At 47.6% G+C, this 19,721-nt stretch overlaps 2 protein-coding genes across 2 annotated transcripts; one reads left to right on the top strand and one right to left on the bottom strand.

Moving 5' to 3' along the window:
• Zbtb39 (zinc finger and BTB domain containing 39) lies at window positions 1–7,908 on the top strand. Its single transcript, XM_008844099.3, has 2 exons — window positions 1–66; window positions 1,986–7,908. The coding sequence occupies exon 2, from the start codon at window positions 2,030–2,032 to the stop codon at window positions 4,160–4,162; it is 2,133 nt and encodes a 710-aa protein (XP_008842321.1). The 5' UTR covers window positions 1–66; window positions 1,986–2,029; the 3' UTR covers window positions 4,163–7,908.
• A 2,033-nt stretch (window positions 7,909–9,941) lies between these two features.
• Gpr182 (G protein-coupled receptor 182) lies at window positions 9,942–12,630 on the bottom strand. The gene is given in 4 exon segments (XM_008844102.3): window positions 9,942–10,254; window positions 10,257–11,377; window positions 11,854–12,013; window positions 12,477–12,630. Coding segments are annotated over 2 exon segments (1,215 nt in total). The 5' UTR covers window positions 11,362–11,377; window positions 11,854–12,013; window positions 12,477–12,630; the 3' UTR covers window positions 9,942–10,144.
• Window positions 12,631–19,721: the final 7,091 nt, after the last annotated feature.

Raw genomic sequence — 19,721 nt, forward strand, 5'->3', positions numbered from 1 at the left:
GCACGGCGGGCCGGGGCCTTTGTGTGAGCCGGCGGCGGCGATGGTGCTCGGGCCCCGCGGAGCCGGGTAAGCGCGGCCGGGAGAGGGCTGCCCCTGGCCGAGCCCGACTCCGGCCCGGCCTTTCTGTCCCTCGCGGGCCCCAGCCTCTCGCCCAGCGCCTCCGGGCCGCCCGGCCGCGGTTCCGGGGCCCCCTTTCCGCGCGCTCCCGGCGCCTGGCCTGGGGTCGCAAGGGGGGTACCCCGCATTGTTCAGGGAGATCTGAGGTACCCCCTCGCACTGTGGTGTGCTCCAGCCCAGTCCCGAGCCCTGCCCTCGCTCATCCCACCCTCAGGAGGGGAGATCAGACCCCTGGGGTACACTCCTCGGAAGTTCCAAACCCTCCGGTTCCACGGGCTCTGAGGCTGCCCAGTGCGGACCCTCCCACCGTGGATGAGTGGCCGCCAGGGCCCGAGAGATGCGTGGTTGGTACCCAACAATATTCAAAAGAGTGCTGGGCCCCAGAAAAGTTGGGAATTGGTGAGATGAAAAAAGGGGCTGTGTTGCTCAGGCCGAGGCATGAGCCGAGAACCATGCAATTAGGTGTTCTGAGGTGTGCAGGAATCCAGAGGGGGTGGGGAAAGTGGTACTGAAAAGGCTTCTATGAGTCTTATGTAGTAGATGTCTTTCTTAAGGCATCCAATTGTTAGTATAAGGTCAACATAAACATAAACCCCGAGGAGGCTGATACAAAGAAATAAAGCATATCTCCGTAGTGTTCAATACCACAGTTGTGTTTCACTTTGCTTGCTTCTTTGGTTATGAGTTTCGCTTCATCCACAGACTGTAGTAATGTGAGAAAGCATTTGGAATAGCTTTGGGCTGTACAAGGGCCAAAGAATAAATAACATTAGATAGGGAGAGATAGAGGTTCAAGAGTGTGAGATTTTGACCTGGGTGTGACTGCTTATGCCTGCAAGTTAGCACTTGGGAGGATCAGGAGTTCAAGGCCATCCTTGGCTACAGAGCGAGTTTGAAGCCAGGCTGGGCTGCATGAGACCCTGACTCAAAAAAATAAGACACACATACACACACACACACACACACACACACACACACGAGTGTGAGAGTTATTTAGAGGCTGAAAGGACATGGCAACGCCTGAAAACTAAAAGTGCAACTCTTATCACTTCCTCAGTCACTAATGAGCTTTGATAATGATGATCAAGTACTTTTATGGCCTTTGGCATTATAAGGGGGAGAGAATAGACTTAATGACAAAGGAGAGTTTTAGGAAGAATTAATAAAGAAATTTGAACCTGCTATTTTGGTAATGTAGAAAATCGTGTTCAATGGAAGGTCTTCCACTGAGTTTGAAGGTTCTAGTTTAATGCCTACTACCTCCTCTTTTTTTTTTTTTTTTTTAACACAATTGGCTTTGTAGCCCAGGCTTGCTGGAGCTCCTGATACTCCTGCCTCAGCCTTTCAAGTGTTCAAATTATAGGTATGTGCTACTACTACACCTGGTGTCTTAGACATTGAAAAATTTAAAAATACATATTTTATATGTATGAGTGCTGCTTACATTTATGTATGTATGTGTACCATGTGTGTGCCTGGTGCCTGAGGAGCAAGAAGAGGGCATTGGATCCCCTAGAACTAGAGTTAGTTTTTTGTGAGCCACCATGTGGATCCTGGGAACCTAGACTGGGTCCTTCACAAGAGCAGCCAGTGCTCTTTACTGCTGGACCATCTCTCTAGCCTCTTAGACTTTTAAGACCTAGCTAATTTGATTTTTTTCACTCCTTTTGGATTTTGTCATGACTCTGCAGTTGTGCATATGCAGGGAGGAGAGCATTCTCTCCCCATCGTTGCTATCTTTGGCCTCAGTGTCCCTTGTCCATTCATTCCTACTCAGCTTGGATGCATTCAGAATGGTGGTATTTTCTCCTGTAGAGAGCCCTTCTTTTTCAGATGTTTGGCTATCCATCTTTTTGTCTTGTCTACAGATTGACCTTGCTGATAAAGAGGCAACTTAATAGGAGCTGCTAAGATGGGCATGAGGATCAAACTGCAAAGCACCAACCACCCCAACAACCTGCTGAAGGAACTCAACAAGTGCCGGCTATCAGAGACCATGTGCGATGTCACTATTGTGGTGGGGAGCCGCTCCTTTCCAGCTCACAAGGCCGTGTTGGCCTGCGCAGCGGGCTACTTCCAGAACCTCTTCCTAAATACTGGGCTTGATGCTGCCAGAACCTATGTGGTGGACTTCATTACTCCTGCCAACTTTGAGAAGATTCTGAGCTTTGTCTACACGTCGGAACTCTTCACAGACCTGATCAACGTTGGCGTCATCTATGAGGTAGCTGAGCGTCTGGGTATGGAGGACCTCCTCCAGGCCTGTCACTCCACTTTTCCTGACCTAGAGAGCACTGCTGTGGCTAAGTCCCTGACCACCTCCAGTGACAGCCAGTCTGGTACCCTGAGTTGTCCTTCAGCAGATCCCACCCATCCCCTTGGAGAACTCCGGGGTGGTGGGGAACACTTTGGTCCTGATAGAAACTATGTGTTGCCTAGTGATGCTGGAGGAAGCTATAGAGATGAAGAGAGGAATGTTACCAGTGACACTAACCATAGCTTGCCTCTGCCACAACCACCGTTGCCACCAAAGACAGAAGACCATGATGCCCCTGCTCAATTCACATCTGTTCCCAGTATGATGACCCAGCCAGTCCTTGGCACTGTCAGCACAGGCATTCAGACCAGTACGAGCTCTTGCCAGCCATACAAAGTTCAAAGCAATGGAGACTTTAGCAAAAACAGCTTTTACACCTCTGACAATGCCATACTCATTACAACTGGGACCAATTCCTGTCTGAGCAATAGTGACCACTCCAAAGATCCAGGCTTTGGGCAGATGGATGAGCTCCACCTGGAGGACCTGGGGGATGACTTGCAATTTGAAGACCCCACTGAGGAGATTGGAACGGCTGAGGAGGTGATTGAGCTGAGTGATGACAGTGAGGATGAACTGACTTTTGGTGAGAATGACAACCGGGAGAATAAGGCCATGCCCTGCCAGGTATGCAAGAAAGTTCTAGAGCCCAACATTCAACTGATTCGGCAGCATGCTCGGGACCATGTGGACCTGCTCACAGGCAACTGCAAAGTCTGTGAGACCCACTTCCAGGACCGAAACTCTCGAGTGACCCATGTCCTGTCGCACATTGGTATTTTCCTCTTTTCTTGCGACATGTGTGAAACAAAGTTCTTCACCCAGTGGCAGCTAACCCTGCATCGACGGGATGGGATATTTGAGAACAACATCATTGTCCACCCTAATGAGCCCTTGCCTGGGAAACTGGGTCTTTTTTCTGGGGTGGCCTCCCCAGAGTTGAAATGTGCTGCTTGTGGAAAAGCATTGGCCAAAGATTTCCATGTGGTCAGAGGCCACATCCTCGACCATCTGAACTTGAAGGGCCAGGCCTGCAGCGTCTGTGACCAGCGCCACCTCAACCTTTGCAGCCTCATGTGGCACACACTCTCCCATCTGGGCATTTCGGTCTTCTCCTGTTCTGTTTGTGCCAGCAGCTTTGTGGACTGGCACCTTCTAGAGAAGCACATGGCTGTGCACCAAAGCCTGGAGGATACCCTCTTCCGCTGCCACGTGTGCACCCAGAGCTTCAGGTCTGAGGCTGCCTACCGCTACCACGTCAGCCAGCACAAGTGCAACAGTGGCCTGGATGCGCGGCCTGGTTTGGGGCTACAACACCTAGCTCTCCAGAAGCGGAAGCTACCGGCAGAGGAGTTTCTGAGTGAGGAGCTGGCTCTGCAGGGCCAACCTGGGAACAGCAAGTATAGCTGCAAGGTCTGTGGCAAAAGGTTTGCCCACACAAGCGAGTTCAATTACCACCGGCGGATCCACACGGGTGAGAAACCTTACCAGTGTAAGGTATGTCACAAATTCTTCCGAGGCCGCTCAACCATCAAGTGCCACCTCAAGACACACTCCGGAGCGCTCATGTACCGCTGCACAGTCTGTGGCCACTACAGTTCCACTCTTAACCTCATGAGCAAACATGTTGGTGTGCACAAAGGCAGCCTCCCGCCTGACTTCACCATTGAGCAGACCTTCATGTACATTATCCATTCCAAAGAGGCTGAAAAGAACCCGGACAGCTGACTGGGTCTCAGCAGAGCCAGAGGGAGCTCCCAGGTGGCAGCCGGGATGGTGATTTTCTGAAGGCTGTTGGTCCCTCCCCAGCTGAAGCTAGTTTTGCCTTGCTAAGAATTCTGTATTGTGTTGAAAGAAGAAATAGCACATACACTGTTACTGTTTTTGAGAAGCAGCAGCCCTATGACATTTACCTCCATACCTGTTCTTGCCCCCAAAGGGCTGCATTCTCCATTCTTTTGAGGCTGGTTTTAGGATCTAGTCAACAGTTCTGTCAACTAGATCCCCTTCCCCAGGCTCTCTAGTTTTAGTTTACTGCTAGGTTTTATGCTGCTAAGAATCCAACTAACAGCCTCACTGGATAGAGGAGGTAGAGAAGGTCTCACTATGGGTATTACTGCCAGACCTCCAACTGTGAGACGGGTTAGGGAATGTCATTCAGAAAGGACTGGTCATCAGGGCAGCTCACCTTGGGTTCCCACACCAGTCCTCAGCAGGGGCAAGGTGTCAGAAGCAGAGGGGGCTGTGTGTTTCAGGGCCCTAATCTGCTGATTGGGCAGTGAAAATCTCTTGGCAGCTAGATACAAACTGAGGACCAAGCTTTCTGTTTAGGTTGGAAAGCTTTGAATGTCCCATGGTGCCACCAGATGGGGCAGCCCGGATGGCTAGATGAAGTCTCCTCTTTTCTCCCCATTTCCAAAGAAACAGGATTTTATAGAGTGGTGACCCAGGACATCAGGCAGAGAGGACAGAGCCACTTTAATATAGTCATCTGTTATCTGGCCACCTCTCTAACCTTGAGTTTCCTGGTGGAGGAGGGGACGTCCTGACAGCAGCAGCCTTGCCTTAATTTACATCCAGTTTCCCACCCAAGGTGTTTTGATTGACAGTGTAGATGAGAAAGCCCTGGGAGGTGGTGTGGTGGACCATGAGCCCTTCAGGATTAAAGGGGCCTGAGGAACTGGTGGTCTGTAGCAGGGTGTGCATTTTGACTGTCCCAGTTGGTAAGCTGTTGTTTACTTTGTGGTAACAGTGTAGGAGCTTTGGCAGCTCACCTTTGACCTGCTGGAATTGATCTGGATCTGTCATTGCATCACCTCCAGGGGCACTGTTGAATGACAGCTGGTTCAGGCCCTCCATGTGGCTGTATGGCTCCATTCTTTGAAGGAGTCTTGCCCAAAGAAGGCTGGAGGAGAGGACCCTTGATCTTGCATACTTACTTATCAGGTGGCACTTCAGTTGCTCGTACTACCTCACCCTGCTCAGGTGAGCTCTGGGAGTCCCTAGCCTTGGGCCCAGCCACCGACACTGCCCCTGGTGGGACTCAGCAACACCCCAGGCTGTTTCATAAGCAAGTGATTTTAATTAACTCACAAAGCCTTTTTAGACATTAATATTTATTTATTTTTTGTTGTTTTGGTATACATATTACCCAGCATCTCTTTTAGATAAGAGACTTCAGGAAAATGAGTTTCTTTTAAGCAAGTAGCCATATTCCAACAGATGTTGTGGCTGTGGATTTTGAGAACAGGGGTATGATTATGTAGAATGTGCCAGGCCTTTTAAACAAGCACATTTTCTTCTCTCCCGGTATAGTCTCTAGCAGAATAGATCCAGGGGCCCTTTAGGCAACTGGTGTAATTTCTAAAAAGTTGGGACAATTGAGTTCCCAGACCTTTCATTACCCTTCCATCCTGTGATGGGATAAATTGGAGCTGAGGTGAGCAGATCGGGCCATGTAAGAGCCTTTTGCAGTTTCTTACAAGACACGGGCAAACCAAAGCTCTATCTCTCCTGGGCCTGCTGCCTCTCTCCCTAGCTTGAAACAGAGAGCCTTTGAATTGGTGCACAGAGCACTCTGATGGGCTCAAATGATGAGACTGGGACAGTGGCCAGTCAAAGGCCACCTTTCACCATGTAAACTCAACTTGGGACATTTTCATCAGGAAATTATTGCTGAGACTTTTCGTTCTTTACTGCCTACTTTCTTACACTGATCATTAGGGATTTAAGAAGGGCTTGTCTAACAGACTATAGTTATGTATCTGCTGAGCTTTCCAAGCATGGGAGATCCTCCCTGGACTGGTAGTGAGGAGTGAATACTGAATGGTTGATGTGAGAGAGGTGGTACTTACTGGAGCCCAACCAGGTAGCTGAGTGAAGAAACCCCTTTCCTTAACACAGCATTATGGATGCTGGGTGGTCTGTATACTTAACCTGAAACTGTGAAGTTTTCCCTTTTTGCCAGTAAACCAAAAAGTAGATCTTTGAAGTTTTGCCCTTGAAACACTAAACAAAAGACTGTAGCCTCTGATCCTCTGAGGCTAACACTAACTGGTTGATCAGGGAGGCCTAGTTGGTTCCCAGTCAGACATGTAGCAAGCAGAATCAGTAGCTCATGAGGCTCACTGATCACACCTTGCCTCTTTGGGTATCCCCCACTCTCACACCTGTCTCCCCTTCCATATGAAGTTGTGTTTGCGTCCTCTGCTGTTAGCTCACTCTTCTCTTGAGTTGGTTTACTTGAAACAGTACATGGTAGCAAAGGACACTCAAGGATACCTGATGGAAGGTACTCATTTTATTTTGCATTTTTAGTTTTCCAACTGAATGTCCATTTGCTTTTGTTGCCTTGTCCCTCTTGGATCCTCATAGAACTATCCTCTGCTGTATTGCTATGGAATTCTGTTTGACCTTTGAATGTTCTGTCTTTGCCCCTTTTTCATTTTTCTTGGTCTGTACTCAGGACCAGCTTCATAATTTGAAGAACCCCCTTGTTCACCAATTATTAGGAATTTCCAGTTGGCTATTTATAGAGCATTAAGCCAAACTTGGGGCCATTCCCAGCTTATTTCCTAAGGGGAAATGGCAATGTTGGTGTGGCATGCTGGCATAAATAGCATGGGCTGCTTGTGGCCAGAGGACAGGATGTATCCTTGCATATTGGTGACCCCTGATGCCACAGACTGGCCAGAAGCTCTGCCAAGTGAACCCTAGTTCACTTGGTTCTAAGTTTTGAGACTTCATGGGTCCTTATAGTTCATGGCAGTTGGGAAGAGGTAAGGTGGAGGGTGGGGCCAGGTAACCCTAAGAACCAGGAACAGGTGAGAGTTGACTTTATTGTGATCTATCAGCAACCCTCTGTAGGGCAAACCTGTGAGCTTCAATACCTTTTACTTAGGCAGGATTTTGCTACTGATCGTTTCCTTTTTTAGCTTCCTGCTGTGCCCTGTCCTTCAGACCGAGACTACTCAACTTTGAAAGTGAACTTAAATCCCTTTATAGATGGACACTGAATTTGTTGGCTTGAGAGTAGGCCATATGGAGTGGTCTCTGCCGTTCTGGGAGTACTTACCTGTCTTCTCCCTTAAATCCTGTACTGAGTGAGTCAGAAAGCAGGGTGTACAACATTAGTTTCAATGTGATTATATGTCATAAACAACATCAGAATGAAAACGAAAGTTTTGATTATGATGTTTTAACACCTTCCCCCACCCTCCCCCCACCTCTAATAGCTAAAGCCCCTTATGAAGCGGAGAAGAGCTGTTGCCATCTAACTCCTTCCATTAAATTAAGAAGTACTGACCTCTTAATATTTAAGTGTTTACTATCTATTGCTGTAAAGTTTTGTATATTTTGTAAACCTTTTTTTCCCAAATAGTAGATGTCTAAAATCGTTGTACATCTGATTCTTTTATATTCCATTGTTCAGCAAAAAGTGTGGTTTTTTATTTAGAATAAAAAAAAAAATTGAAGTGGGAGTTCTCTTCCTCTGCCCCATGCACATGCTCATAGCTTGAGTTCAGACATCTGGGCTTTGCCTGCTCATGTTGGCCCAGTAGGTGCCAGAATTTTTTCAGGCAACACATTTTCTTTTCCTGTAACTGGAATTCCCCAGGATTAGTTTGTTGGCTGTTTTTTAGTAGGAAATTAAATCAAAGACCCAATGTTTTCAGGGGGACATCCCTCCTGAGGTAGACTGCCAGCCTGTAGAGGACAGTGGGCCTCTGCAGATGTCTAGCTGACTCAATGTTAGGATGCAAGCGATCTAGCCATTGCTACTTCATGGTGAGTGGAGAAAGGCAGATGGAAAGGGGAGAGGAAGGGTCAAATAAAAAGGAGACAGAGATTTGGCATCAGTAAGGTCAGTGCCAGTGTGCTTGCACAAAAGACACAAGCTTGTGGTCCATATGGTCCCAAAACACCTAAGGAGACCTGGCTGTTGGTAAATGTCTGCTGAGCAGGACAGCCTTGTCAGTATGGCTAGTTTTTGCATATCCCTTCCATGAGCGGAAAGGCCCCTAGGGAGAATCCTACTGCCAGGGTGATAACTGGTTTCAGGGAAGTGACTGATACGGTGACCTGAGTTGTGACAGTTGTAAAATTGGATTTTTTTTTTTTTTTTTCAGAGCAGAGCTCAAGTCAAATCAGGGATATGGGCATCAGGACTTAGCTTACTTTATAAATGGGGACAGGGAAGAAAGTCTTTTTCATGCAATTTCTGCATTATTTGGTTAAATCTTTACTGTACTCCCAGCTATAGCCAAGACTCCTGGGTCAGGAAGACTTCAGCTCTACCACCAAGTAGCTATCTTTAGCTTAAGACCCATTCAACACTGGGACCAGTGAGCAGGGGCAATGAACTGCCAATGCTGGTTTCCCTCCACACATTTGATAAACCTGGGGTACATGCACCACTGGAGCACGTGCAGAATGTGTCTGCTAAGTATAGGTTGAGATTTCTAAAAGCAGAAATGGCCTCTGGATGAATAGTTGTTCCAAGCTAAAACATTCCAGGGTGAGGAGAGGTGGTTGTTGGCAAAGTGCCAGTCACACAAGCATGAGTACCTGAGTTTGAATGCCTAGCACCCATGTAAAAGGTAGCATGGTGGCACACATTTGTAACTTTAGTGCTATTGAGATCCTGGGGGGTGGGCAGAAACAGGCAGATCCCTGGAGCTTGCCGACCAGCCAGTCTAGCCAATTAATTGATGACCCTGTCTCAGAAGATAAGGTAGAAAGCAATTAAAGGCAGATGATACCGACCTTTGGCCTCCATATACACATTCATACATGTGCACATATACCTACTTGTACCTGTGTACACACAAGCATGCACTCATCACATACATGCACACACACCCACATTTCAGGCACACCGTGCTGGTGAGCAGAGTCTGCTCCTGGAATGGTTGTATCCTCTGATATTTTCCTATAATCTGGAGAGAAAGGGTTAGATGAAGGTGGTGGTGGGATTTCTAGTGGCTCTGTGCCTCCCTGGAAGATAGTGTGTCCTAGCTTCAACGCTGGGAGATCATCCTGAGGAGTGCTGACTATGTGACAGCTCTGCAGGAGGAAGAGCAGGATGGACGGGGGAGGGGAGGGTATCAGAAAGGAAATAGAGTCAGGTTTCCTGGATGGCTGGGGTGGAGAGACTATCCTGCTGACCCAGCTGTAGGGTGCCTGCCTGAGACCGGGCTTGCCCTGGCTGCAGCCACCACCCCCCTCCACTTATCTCACTGAGGATGCACAGCTAGGGAGTGTCCTGCTGAAGCCTCCTGGTTCCTTGGCCTCTGGCCTCTTGTCCTCACAACCTGCATAGTGAGCTGGAAGATCAACAAGCACACAAACAAAAGGAAAGATCTGTGAGGTTCCTGTGGGGTTCATTCTTTCCGGCCAGGGTGATTTATGAAATGAGGGCGTCTGGTTCCCTCTGCAGAGCATCCCTTAGCATCAGCTGCCTTCCTAAGCCCAGCTGGAAGTGCAGAGTCCTCAGAGATTCAGAGCATGACTGTCTATTATTTATTTATTCTGCCTTTTTTTTTCTTTGTGGCTCCCTTAGAACACAAGGACCCAAATGAATGCACACCACCAAGGAAGGACATGATCTCTGTCCCTCCCACACCTCCTTCCTCCTCCCATAGCAACACTTTGATAACTCAGAACTGACCATGAGTGAACCAATCCTCCCTTATTCCCTCCCTTCCCCCTCTAGCCTTTAACATTATGGGAAGAGCCTGGAATCCACCTTAGCTGCAGATGGGATTGCAGTGATGGAGGCAGAGAGGGTGCCTGGAAGTTTAGGTTGTGGTCAGGGTGGAGTCTGCTGCAGTGGGCAGGCTGCCCTCTTTAGTAATGATGATGGAGTGCTGGGTGGAAGAGGAAGAGGAATCCTGTCTTCTTGCCCCGGCCTGGTCCTTTGGAAGGTAACGGACCACAACGCTTAGCAGTCGGTCCCGGAAGCTTGGACTGAGAAAGTTGTAAAGGATGGGGTTGGCAATGCAGTGCAGCATGGAGAAGCAGTCAATGATTTCATAGAAGAAGTACAGCATATGAGCCAGGTGGCAGTGGAGGGAGATGTAGGTGGCATTCAGAGTGAGCAGCAGCAGAGTCACATGGTAGGGCAGCCAGCAGATGACAAAAACCACTATGTAAGCCCACATCAACAGGCAGTGGCGCCTGCCGTTTCCCTGTCCTTGCTTCCGAAGTCGGCAGGCTGTCAGCACATTGAAGATTGCAATGAGAGGGAAGGGCAGCAGGAAGCCCAGGACGGTAGCAGACAGGGCCACGGCCAGGGCCCATGTGCTGTACGTTTCAAAAGGTGCCATGAAGAGGCAGATGGGGTCAGAGTCATCCACTAGCTGGATGTGCACCACCTCAGGCAGTGGGATGATAGCCGAAAGCACCCAGACGCCTGCACATACGGCCCTCCGTACTCGGTGCTGGTGGCGCTGCCAGGAGGGAGAGGCACTGGTGAGAGTGACGTAGCGGTCCACGCTGAGGCATGTGAGGAAGAAGATGCTGCTGTACATGTTAGCAAGGTAGAAGTAATGAGTGAAGCGGCAGGAGAAACTGCCCCAGAGCCAGGTATAGTCCAGCATGACCTCCAGCATCCACACGGGCAGAGACAGGATGATGCCCAGGTCCGCGATGGCCATGTTGAGGATGTACAGGTTCAACATCCCTACCCGGCCTGAGCGGCGCCAGTTGACACATATCACCAGGAGGTTTTCCACAAGCCCTACTACAAAGATGGCCAGGTAGAAGACAAAGAGGACCACTTGTTTGGTGTTCTCGCTGAGTTCCACTTGGCAATCCGAAAAAGTGTGGTTGAAGAAATGGAGCAGTTCCGTCCAGTTGTGTATCACTCCAAAATCATTCTCAGGGGCGGTAGTGGGGTCGGGCCTAGGGCTGGGTTTGACCGACATGAGGACCAGCTAATGCCTGTTGGTAAGAAAGGGAGGGTTTGAAGAGAAAGGAGGTCCCTGAAGGCAGCCTCCCCCTCCCCAATTAAAGGATGAAGGGACAGAAAGGCTATTATTGCGTTCAGACTATGACTTGCTCAAACTTTGACCCAATAGCAGGACTATCAGTGCTATTTGTATCCAACAAGACTTCTTCCCAGCCTTGACAGTCACAGCCTAGCACCAGCCTCAGGTGGTCTCTGACCTCCTCCTGGGACTTCACTCCTTTGGTGCAGGTTTTTATTAAGGGCTCCTGCTCTGTCTTGCTATTTGGTCATAGGTATGGGACATACAGACACACAGGCACATACAGATACACACACACACACACACACACACACACACACACACCTACACCCCTATTTTGCTCCTGGAAAAAAAATCTGAGGTTCCTTCAGAAAAACCATTTGTCTCCAAACCCTGGCTCCCATCTTCCCAGGAGAGGACAGTGCTCACCTGGATTTCCCCTGGGAGCACCTGTCCTCCTGGAGAGCCTGTAGGTGGAGGGCTGTGAGCTGCCAGGAAGCTGAAGAGACAGCTGCTGTGGGGCCGGCTTTGCTGCTGGCTTCAGGCTACCCTGCTTGTCTTCAGGAAGTGGCTGTTACTGGCTGAGGCTCTGTGGGAGAGGGTTGGGATTTTTCCTGTTTTCTCCCAATCCAATTAGAAGGGATGTCCCAGAAGAAGTGTGTGTGTGCATGTGCATGTGTGTGTGCGTGTGTGTGTGTGTGTGTGTGTAGCTGCAAGCATTGAAACCTAGAGGCTTTACTTCCTAGCTGAATGAATTGGCCTTCTTAAGCCTCAGTTCTAGATACCATAGTATCTAGCTTAAAAAAAGGGAGGGGAGGGGGATGGTTATGGAAACTACATGGACCCTGGAGGCAAAGCGCTCAGCCTAGGACTGGTCGTGGCAATGTTTTATATGAATATACAAATGTGTGCTTTCGTCTCTCCCAGTGGCTTGGAGTCTCACTCTCCTTTCTCTTGATTCTTCCTCAAGAAGAACTGGGGCCAAGCTAAAGCATGAACGAAAATCACTCAGGCTTTTAATGAGCTATGGAGTCTCCACTGATTACACTCACCCCCTTTCACCGCCAGGGTTTCTGTGTTGTGATTAGAGCTGAGAATTCACTTCAGATGTCTCCACTGACCGTCTAGACCGCTGTGTGGAGAGGATGAGTTTCTTTGCATTCTTTGGGGCCCAGAGGTTGCCTGTCTTACAGAAGTCACACTGTGTACACGGCAAGAGCCACCTGGACCTGGGTCTGTGTTTTGTAGGCTGCAGATGTGCTGGATGGAAGGAAAAGATATATTCAAGGACCTGAAATTATCATAACAAAATTAGCCAGTTTAAAGATTTATTTTTATTTTTATTTATGTATGTGTGTCTGTGTGAGTGTATGCCACATGTGTTTGGGTCCCCATAGAGGTCAGAAGAGGTTGTTGGATCTCCTAGAGCTGGAGTTAAAGTGGTTGTGAGCTACTCCATGTGGGTGTTGGGAACTGAATTTGGGTCCTCTGGAAAAGCAGCACTCCTAATTGTTGAGTCATCTCTCCAGCTTCCAAATTAGCCATTTGGAGGTGTACATGTAGTTCAGTGGCATTCAGTACACATACACCTCGGTCTAGATCCTAAACGTTTTCATCATCCTCAAAGAAAGCTCTGTACTCCCTATTCTCTCAGCTTCTAGAAACCACCATTCTTTTATTTATTATTTTATTTCATTTTATTATTTTAGAGTGGCAGGACAAATTTTACAAAGCCCCTCAGCTCTAGTTCTCTCTCTTGTGTTGTTTCAGTTCCACAGAAATGCTGGGTCTGGCCAGCAGGAAAGAGAGACCTACTTGGTTGATAGGAGCATCTCTGCAGATGCTGGAGGGTTTGCCCACATGCTGGTAGTTACTACTCAACAAAGGATGCTCCACAGGGCTCATGTGGCCAGTAGCTCTTCTTTGCCTAACTATTGAGGTAAGCTCAGCAGGCCTTCATCATGGCTTGTCAATTCAGCCTCCCTAGGCTGCTGCACTGCCCACCATCATTTTGGCAGAGGAGATGACCTTCACAGAGCTGAGGGCAGCTCATTGCCTGTCCTCTTGGTCTCTGGGTTGTGGGAGTTAACTGTGGCATTTTTGTTCCTGGAAGCTCAACCCAGGTTGTCCTCCAGGCAGCGTATGATGGTACCCTCAGGCATAGTGCCCACAGAGAGAACTCTGCCAGTGCTGAATTGAGTCGTCTTGCTGTAGTACAAAATTGGCCAGTGCAGATCTCTTACTAACAATAGCTTCTCCTTCTGTTTAACCCCATGATCCTTCCCTGTGTCCTCGATGCAGACACTGTGCTTGGGGAAGTCTGTGTTGCCCTTGTGACATTTCCCACACATGTGGAACATGGAACTTCCTTTGTCCACAAATCCTGAGGCCAGTGGGAGGGTGTGATGTTAATTGTGACTGAGATAACTGGCTCCCACCAATCTGCTCTCTGACTCTGTGGATTTACTCAGTCTGGACATTTACCATAAATGGAATCTTAGACCAGGTGACCGTGTATGCCTGGTTTTTGTCATTTGGCTTAACATTTCCAGGGTGCATTCACATTGTAATATGTGTCAGCACTTCATTTCCTGTGTAATGGCTGTGTAATCTTCCATTATATGTACATGCCACATTTTTATTTTGGGTTTGTTGAGACGGGGTCTAACTTTAGCCCCAGCTGGCCTGGAACTTGCTATATAGATGAAGCTAGCCTCAACCTTACAAAGATGTACCCACCTCTGCCTCTGAATGCTGGAATTAAAGGCAAATGCCACAATTCCTGGCTCACATTTTATTTATTTACCCAAGGAAGGGATTTTTATTTATTTTTATTTATTACTGTATCATTATGCCTCTCTTTAAGGCATAATAATATATTTTATTTACTTATTTTTAAGTTGAATTTTTGTGATTTTTATACAATATAATTTGATGGCAATTAGATCTCCCTCATACACATCCCTGTTATTGCCCCCGCCCAACTTAATGTGCTCTATTAAATATATAATAAGGCCTATAGAATCTAATCTGTGTCCTCAAATGTCCTTTAGTGTGGGTTCATCCACTGGGGTCCAGTCAACCTACCAAGAATCCCATCCCCAAAACAGATGGTTTTTCCCTCTCCTAGCAGCCATTGGCTTCCAAGATTTCCTTGGGTTAGGTTGCTGTTTCCCACCCACCTCCCCATATTCTTGCTGGGATTTTGTCTGGTTTGAGCCTGCAAGGGACTTGTACATTCTGTCACCATTGTTGAGAGTTCATACGAGCAACTGACGAGCTGTCTGGAAAACTCTGTTTCCTTGTGGTCATCCAACCACATCTGACTCTTACAATCTTTCCACTGTAAGGAAGAGATTTCTTAAAGTTTGCTAATTAATCTTTCATTGTGGTAAACTACTTGCAACATTTACCATTTAAATCATCTTTAAGGTACAGTACAGTGACATTAACTGCATTCACATTGTTGTGCCACTGTCATCTATCTTCCTCTTCCTCTTCCTTTAAAAAAAATGTATCTGGCCGGGCTGGTGGCACATGCCTGTAGTCCCAGCACTTGGGAGGCAGAGGCAGGCAGATCTCTGTGAGTTCAAGGCCAGCCTGGTCTACATAGTAAGTTCCAAGACAGCTCGGGCTACAGGGAGACCCTGTCTCAAAAAGACCAAAAAAAAAAAAGTTAAAAATAATGACTGTGTGTGTGTGTGTGTGGTGTGGGTGCAGGTATATATGCCCATGCATGTTCTGTGGAGGTCAGAGGTTTCCCCTATTGCTCTCTACCTTGTTTATTTAAAAAGATCATTAAATTTTAAAAATTTATATTTTTATTTTATGTGGCTGTTTTGCCTGAATATATGTAAGTGCACCCATGTATTCAATGCTTGTAGAAGCCAGAAGAGAGCATTGAATCCTCTGTTAGCCACCCACCATGTAGATGCTGGGAACTAAATCTAGATCCTCTGGAAGAGCAGCCAGTGCTCTTAACCACGGAGCCATCTCTCCAGCCCAAATGCTTATTTAATTTACAAAAAAAAAAATTTGTGTGTGTGTGTGTGTGTGTGTGTGTGTGTGTGTGTGTGTGTGTATGTCTAAATGTTTATGTGAATGTATGCCATTTACATGCAGGTGCCTGCAGAGGCCAGAAGAGTACATCAGATCCCCTGGAGCTAGAGTTACAGGCAATTGTGAGCTGCTCCATGTGGGCACTGGGAGCTGAACTTGTCCCCTGGACAAGCAGCAAGCACTCTTAACTGCTGAGCCATTGCTTAAGCTCCAGCTCCACCTTATTTTATTTGTTAATTTTTGGAATTCTTGAGACATGGTCTCCCTGTAGCCCCAGCTGGCCTGGAACTCACTATGTAGACCAGGCTGGCCTTGAACTCACAGAGATCTACCTGCCTCTGCCTCCCAAGTGCTGGGATTAAAGGCATGCGCCACCACACCTGGCTGGAGATGGTATTTTAGTGATTGTTTTCTGGCTTTCTGCATCTTTTCTTACATGTGATGACATCACTCCCATCAGCCTCGCCTCTGCCTGCTCCTGACCCTCCATCCTCCTTTCACCCACTGTATTGGCAGCAAGAGCGTCATGGTGGTGTCTTCTGGCAGTCTCAGACAGCTGTTCCCTTAGGAAGGAATGAGTGAGAACTTGGCAACATTCAAGCCAGATTGTTTTCCTCTTCCCCTTCGTGTGTGTGTGTGTGTGTGTGTGTGTGTGTGTTTGTGTTGCTATCAGAAATGAGAGAGACCAGAAGGAAGAGAGAGAGGGATGGTCTGGAGGCGAGGCTCCTTGCCAGCCTGGGCAGGCGTGGGGCACATAGTTTTGCTCTAAGCAGCAGGAGCAGCCGCCTTAAAACAATTCCTGGAAATTAACTTTCTCCACCCCCCTTCTTTCCCTCCAAAAGTATAGACAAGACATTATCCCCAACAATTACAAAGGAAGGAAGGTAGGAGGGAAGAGAGATGTCAAGAAGCATAGATAAAGGCAGGCAGCTTCCCAGAGTTGTGACTGGGCAGGCAGGTGGATAGTGGAAAGGTCAAGGCTGAGGTATTTGGCAATGATTGTATTCCCAGCATGAACTTCTAGAAGGTTTCTGAGTGACAAGGTTTCAGAATCTCCATGTCTCTATATGTAAGGTGAGAATAACAATGTTTGCCTCACAGAAATACACGAGACAGTCAACATAAATTGGCAGCAGCATAAGGACACCCCTCTCTTGTGATGTCACCACCAGTTATTTTTCTCTAAATTAGATCAATACCAACTTCCTTTTTTATTTGCTTGCTTGGAGTTGCATTTTTTATGTAGAAGGGTTGGAGCATTCCTAATGCCATTATGAGTCACCAGAGGAGATACAAAGACAGTAATAGCTAACATTAATTGAATATTCACTATTTTGGGGACATAGTTGGACATTATGTCATCAAAACCTCAATTTATAGGGTGAATATTATTAGAGATGAGGAAATGATACACAGAGGGGTAAATAACTTGCCCAGGTCATACTGTAAATAGTTCAATAACCCTATATGGATTCTTGGCCAAGATTCCTTGCATATAGTGTCTTCAGACATGAGCCCTGGCAAAGTACTGTATACATACATTTTATTTGCTCTCCATGTGCATTTTTCTCAGAACTCAGGCCCTTCCTTAGATTCTCAAAGGGGTTCTATGATACCCAAAATGTTAAAAAGTGACTGAGACACCAGATAGGGTGAGAAAAATCGACTTGGGTATGTACTTCTGGATTGTGACTCAGCCCTGGAATTCTGGGAAATCATCATGACACTTGAGGGTTTGAGGTGGTATGGACAGGGGCCTGAGAAAGGGGAGGTGAATGCCTTTGTTTCCCTTCTATAAGATGAAGGACAACTGTTTACTTATTCTCAATGACTTCCTGAGTGGGAAAGGGAAGGTCCAACCTCAGTCTAAGGAAGAGGAAGCTTGGAAAGGAATGATAAGAGACCGAAAGGGTGCCAGATACCATGTTCTCCTCCCCGGCAATATTACCACCCAGAAATCTCCCAGCATGCTTTGCTTTTACATCCTCCTTCCTTTCCCATCCCTCCCCCTCTCCAGTCTCTGTCTCTTTTTCCGCTTCCCACACCTCCGGAATCTTTCACCTCCCCCAGGGGCTCTGTGAATGTGACAGTCCCCTGCTGACTCCACATCTTTGCAGTTCCTGCTAACTTTCCTTGAGCACATAATGTATGCCCCACAGAATTTTCCCCTAAATTCTCCAGTGCTTCCTGTGGCCTTCAATTCCTGTTTCCACCATTTTGTTAAGAACATAGCATCCTAGACGCCCCAAAAGTTAAGAGTTGGGAGAACTAACTTCCATTATAAAGATAAGAAAATGGAGGCCTTAGAGAATCTCGTATTGTCAGACAAGGTATGAAAATGAAAAGTGAAGCCAGACATTGCAGAGTCATCTACTTCAATGTTTATTCACCTCTGCTACATGCTAGGCCTGGGCAGGTGCCGGAAACACAGGAGATGGTTGTCAAATCTTGTCCTCAGGGGTCTCTAAGCCCACCAAAGCTCTAGTGGTTAGCACCCTCAAAACACCATCCATGTTGCTTTATTCAAATACAAACATTGCTTTGGGTTTAAATAGGAGTGTCTAGATAGCTACTATTTTTCTTCTCTGAGAAAGGCCTAGTTATTGAGCTGTTTTGAGCTCTAAGGGGAAAGGTGTTCCAGAGGTGTGGACCCCTCCAGGAGTCCTCTCCAAACAGTGTTGGGGAAGTGGACTGGGAGGTCTCTTTCTGAAGAGCACAGGCCATGGATGCTATCTCTGCAGGGCTCCACCTGGGGCTGAAACTCAAGGGTCTGTCCTGATGGAAAGAGAACCATATGGATAGTCTGACATACCCAGGCCTCAAAGGCCCCTCAGACCCTTAGTAGGCCCCATCCCTTCTCAGAGCACTTTTCTTAGGGAGAAGGCTGGCCTAGCCTAGTAGATCTGTACAGAGACTGGAGCCCCATCCAGTCATCATGTGTGGGTGCCACAGGAAAAAGCCTCATTCCTTCCCTTTGCTGCCCTGGCCTTACTGCAATGGAGGCCTTGCCCATGTAGCTCAGGTTGGTCTCAGACCTGCAATCATGCTGCTTCTGTCTGACGAGTGCTGGAATTATAGGCCCGCACTACCATATCCATAGCTTACTTCCCAGATCTTTGACTCCTGACAGGAAGGAATGTTTCTTTCAAGATTTGGGTTCATGGCATAGAAGGATATAGCCCTTGAGAGCTAGAAACAGGTTTGAGCAATCACATGTAACCCAGTCCTCCACCAGCCCAAAGTTTTGATGTTTCCTTTCTCTCTGGAGAAATCTGAAAAGTACTCTGAGGATGGGGGAGGGTTTGCATCCTGACAGTAGAGAGAAGGGCCATTACAGGGATGGTCTGGAGTCCATGGTTGCTGTCCTAGTTTGCTTTCTATTGCTGTGATTAAAACCTGACCAAAATCAACTTAGGGAGGAAAGGGTTTATTTGACTTACATCCTGATCACAGTCCACCATGGAGGGAAGGCAAGGCAGGAACTCAAGCATGGCAGGTACCTGGAGGCAGGAGCTGAAGCAGAGACCACAGAGGAACACTGCGTGCTGGCTTGTTCCTCTTGCCTGTCCTGGGCCTGCTTTCTTATACAACTCAGGCCCGCCTGCCCAGGGATGGCACCACCCACAGAGGGCTGGACCTCCAGCATTAATTAAAATGCCTCATAGACATGCTTGCAGACCCGTCTGATGGACGAAATTCCTCAACTGAGGTTCCTTCCCCCCAGGTGATTCCAGTTATGTCAAACTGACAAAAACTGTCTACCACAATGGCAGATTCCAAGCCCACACCTGTGCCAAGATTACAGCGCCAGAGACAACCTGAAGGGAGGCATGGCTCTTCCCAGACACTGGTCACTGGTTTCTTTTCATTTTTTGGTCTTTTTGGAGATAGGGTCTTCCTATAGCCCCAGCTGGCCTGGAACTCACAGAGAGCCACCTGCCTCTGCCTCTCAAGTTCTGGGATTAAAGGCGTGTGCCACCCATGCCCAGATTCTTTTATTATTATTTTTTATATTTTATTTATTATTTTTATTTTATGTGTATGTGTGTATTGCCTGCATGTAGGTAAGTGCATCTGTGTTGTGCAATGTCCTTGGGGGTCAGAAGAGGGCGTCGAATCCCCTGGAACTGGAGTTAGGGACAGTTGTTAGCTGCCTTGTGGGTGCTGCGATTTGAGCCTGGGTCTTCTGCAAGAACAATCAGTGTTCTTACCCACTGTGCATCTCTCCAGACCCAAGA

Source organism: Nannospalax galili, unplaced genomic scaffold (genome assembly GCF_000622305.1).
Source record: "Nannospalax galili isolate Female #2095 unplaced genomic scaffold, S.galili_v1.0 scaffold340, whole genome shotgun sequence".
NCBI classification, from domain to species: domain Eukaryota; kingdom Metazoa; phylum Chordata; class Mammalia; order Rodentia; family Spalacidae; genus Nannospalax; species Nannospalax galili.

Excerpts from the sequence above, each read along its gene's own strand:
- Zbtb39 (XM_008844099.3), top strand. The coding sequence starts at position 2,030 with ATGGGCATGAGGATCAAACTGCAAAGCACCAACCACCCCAACAACCTG.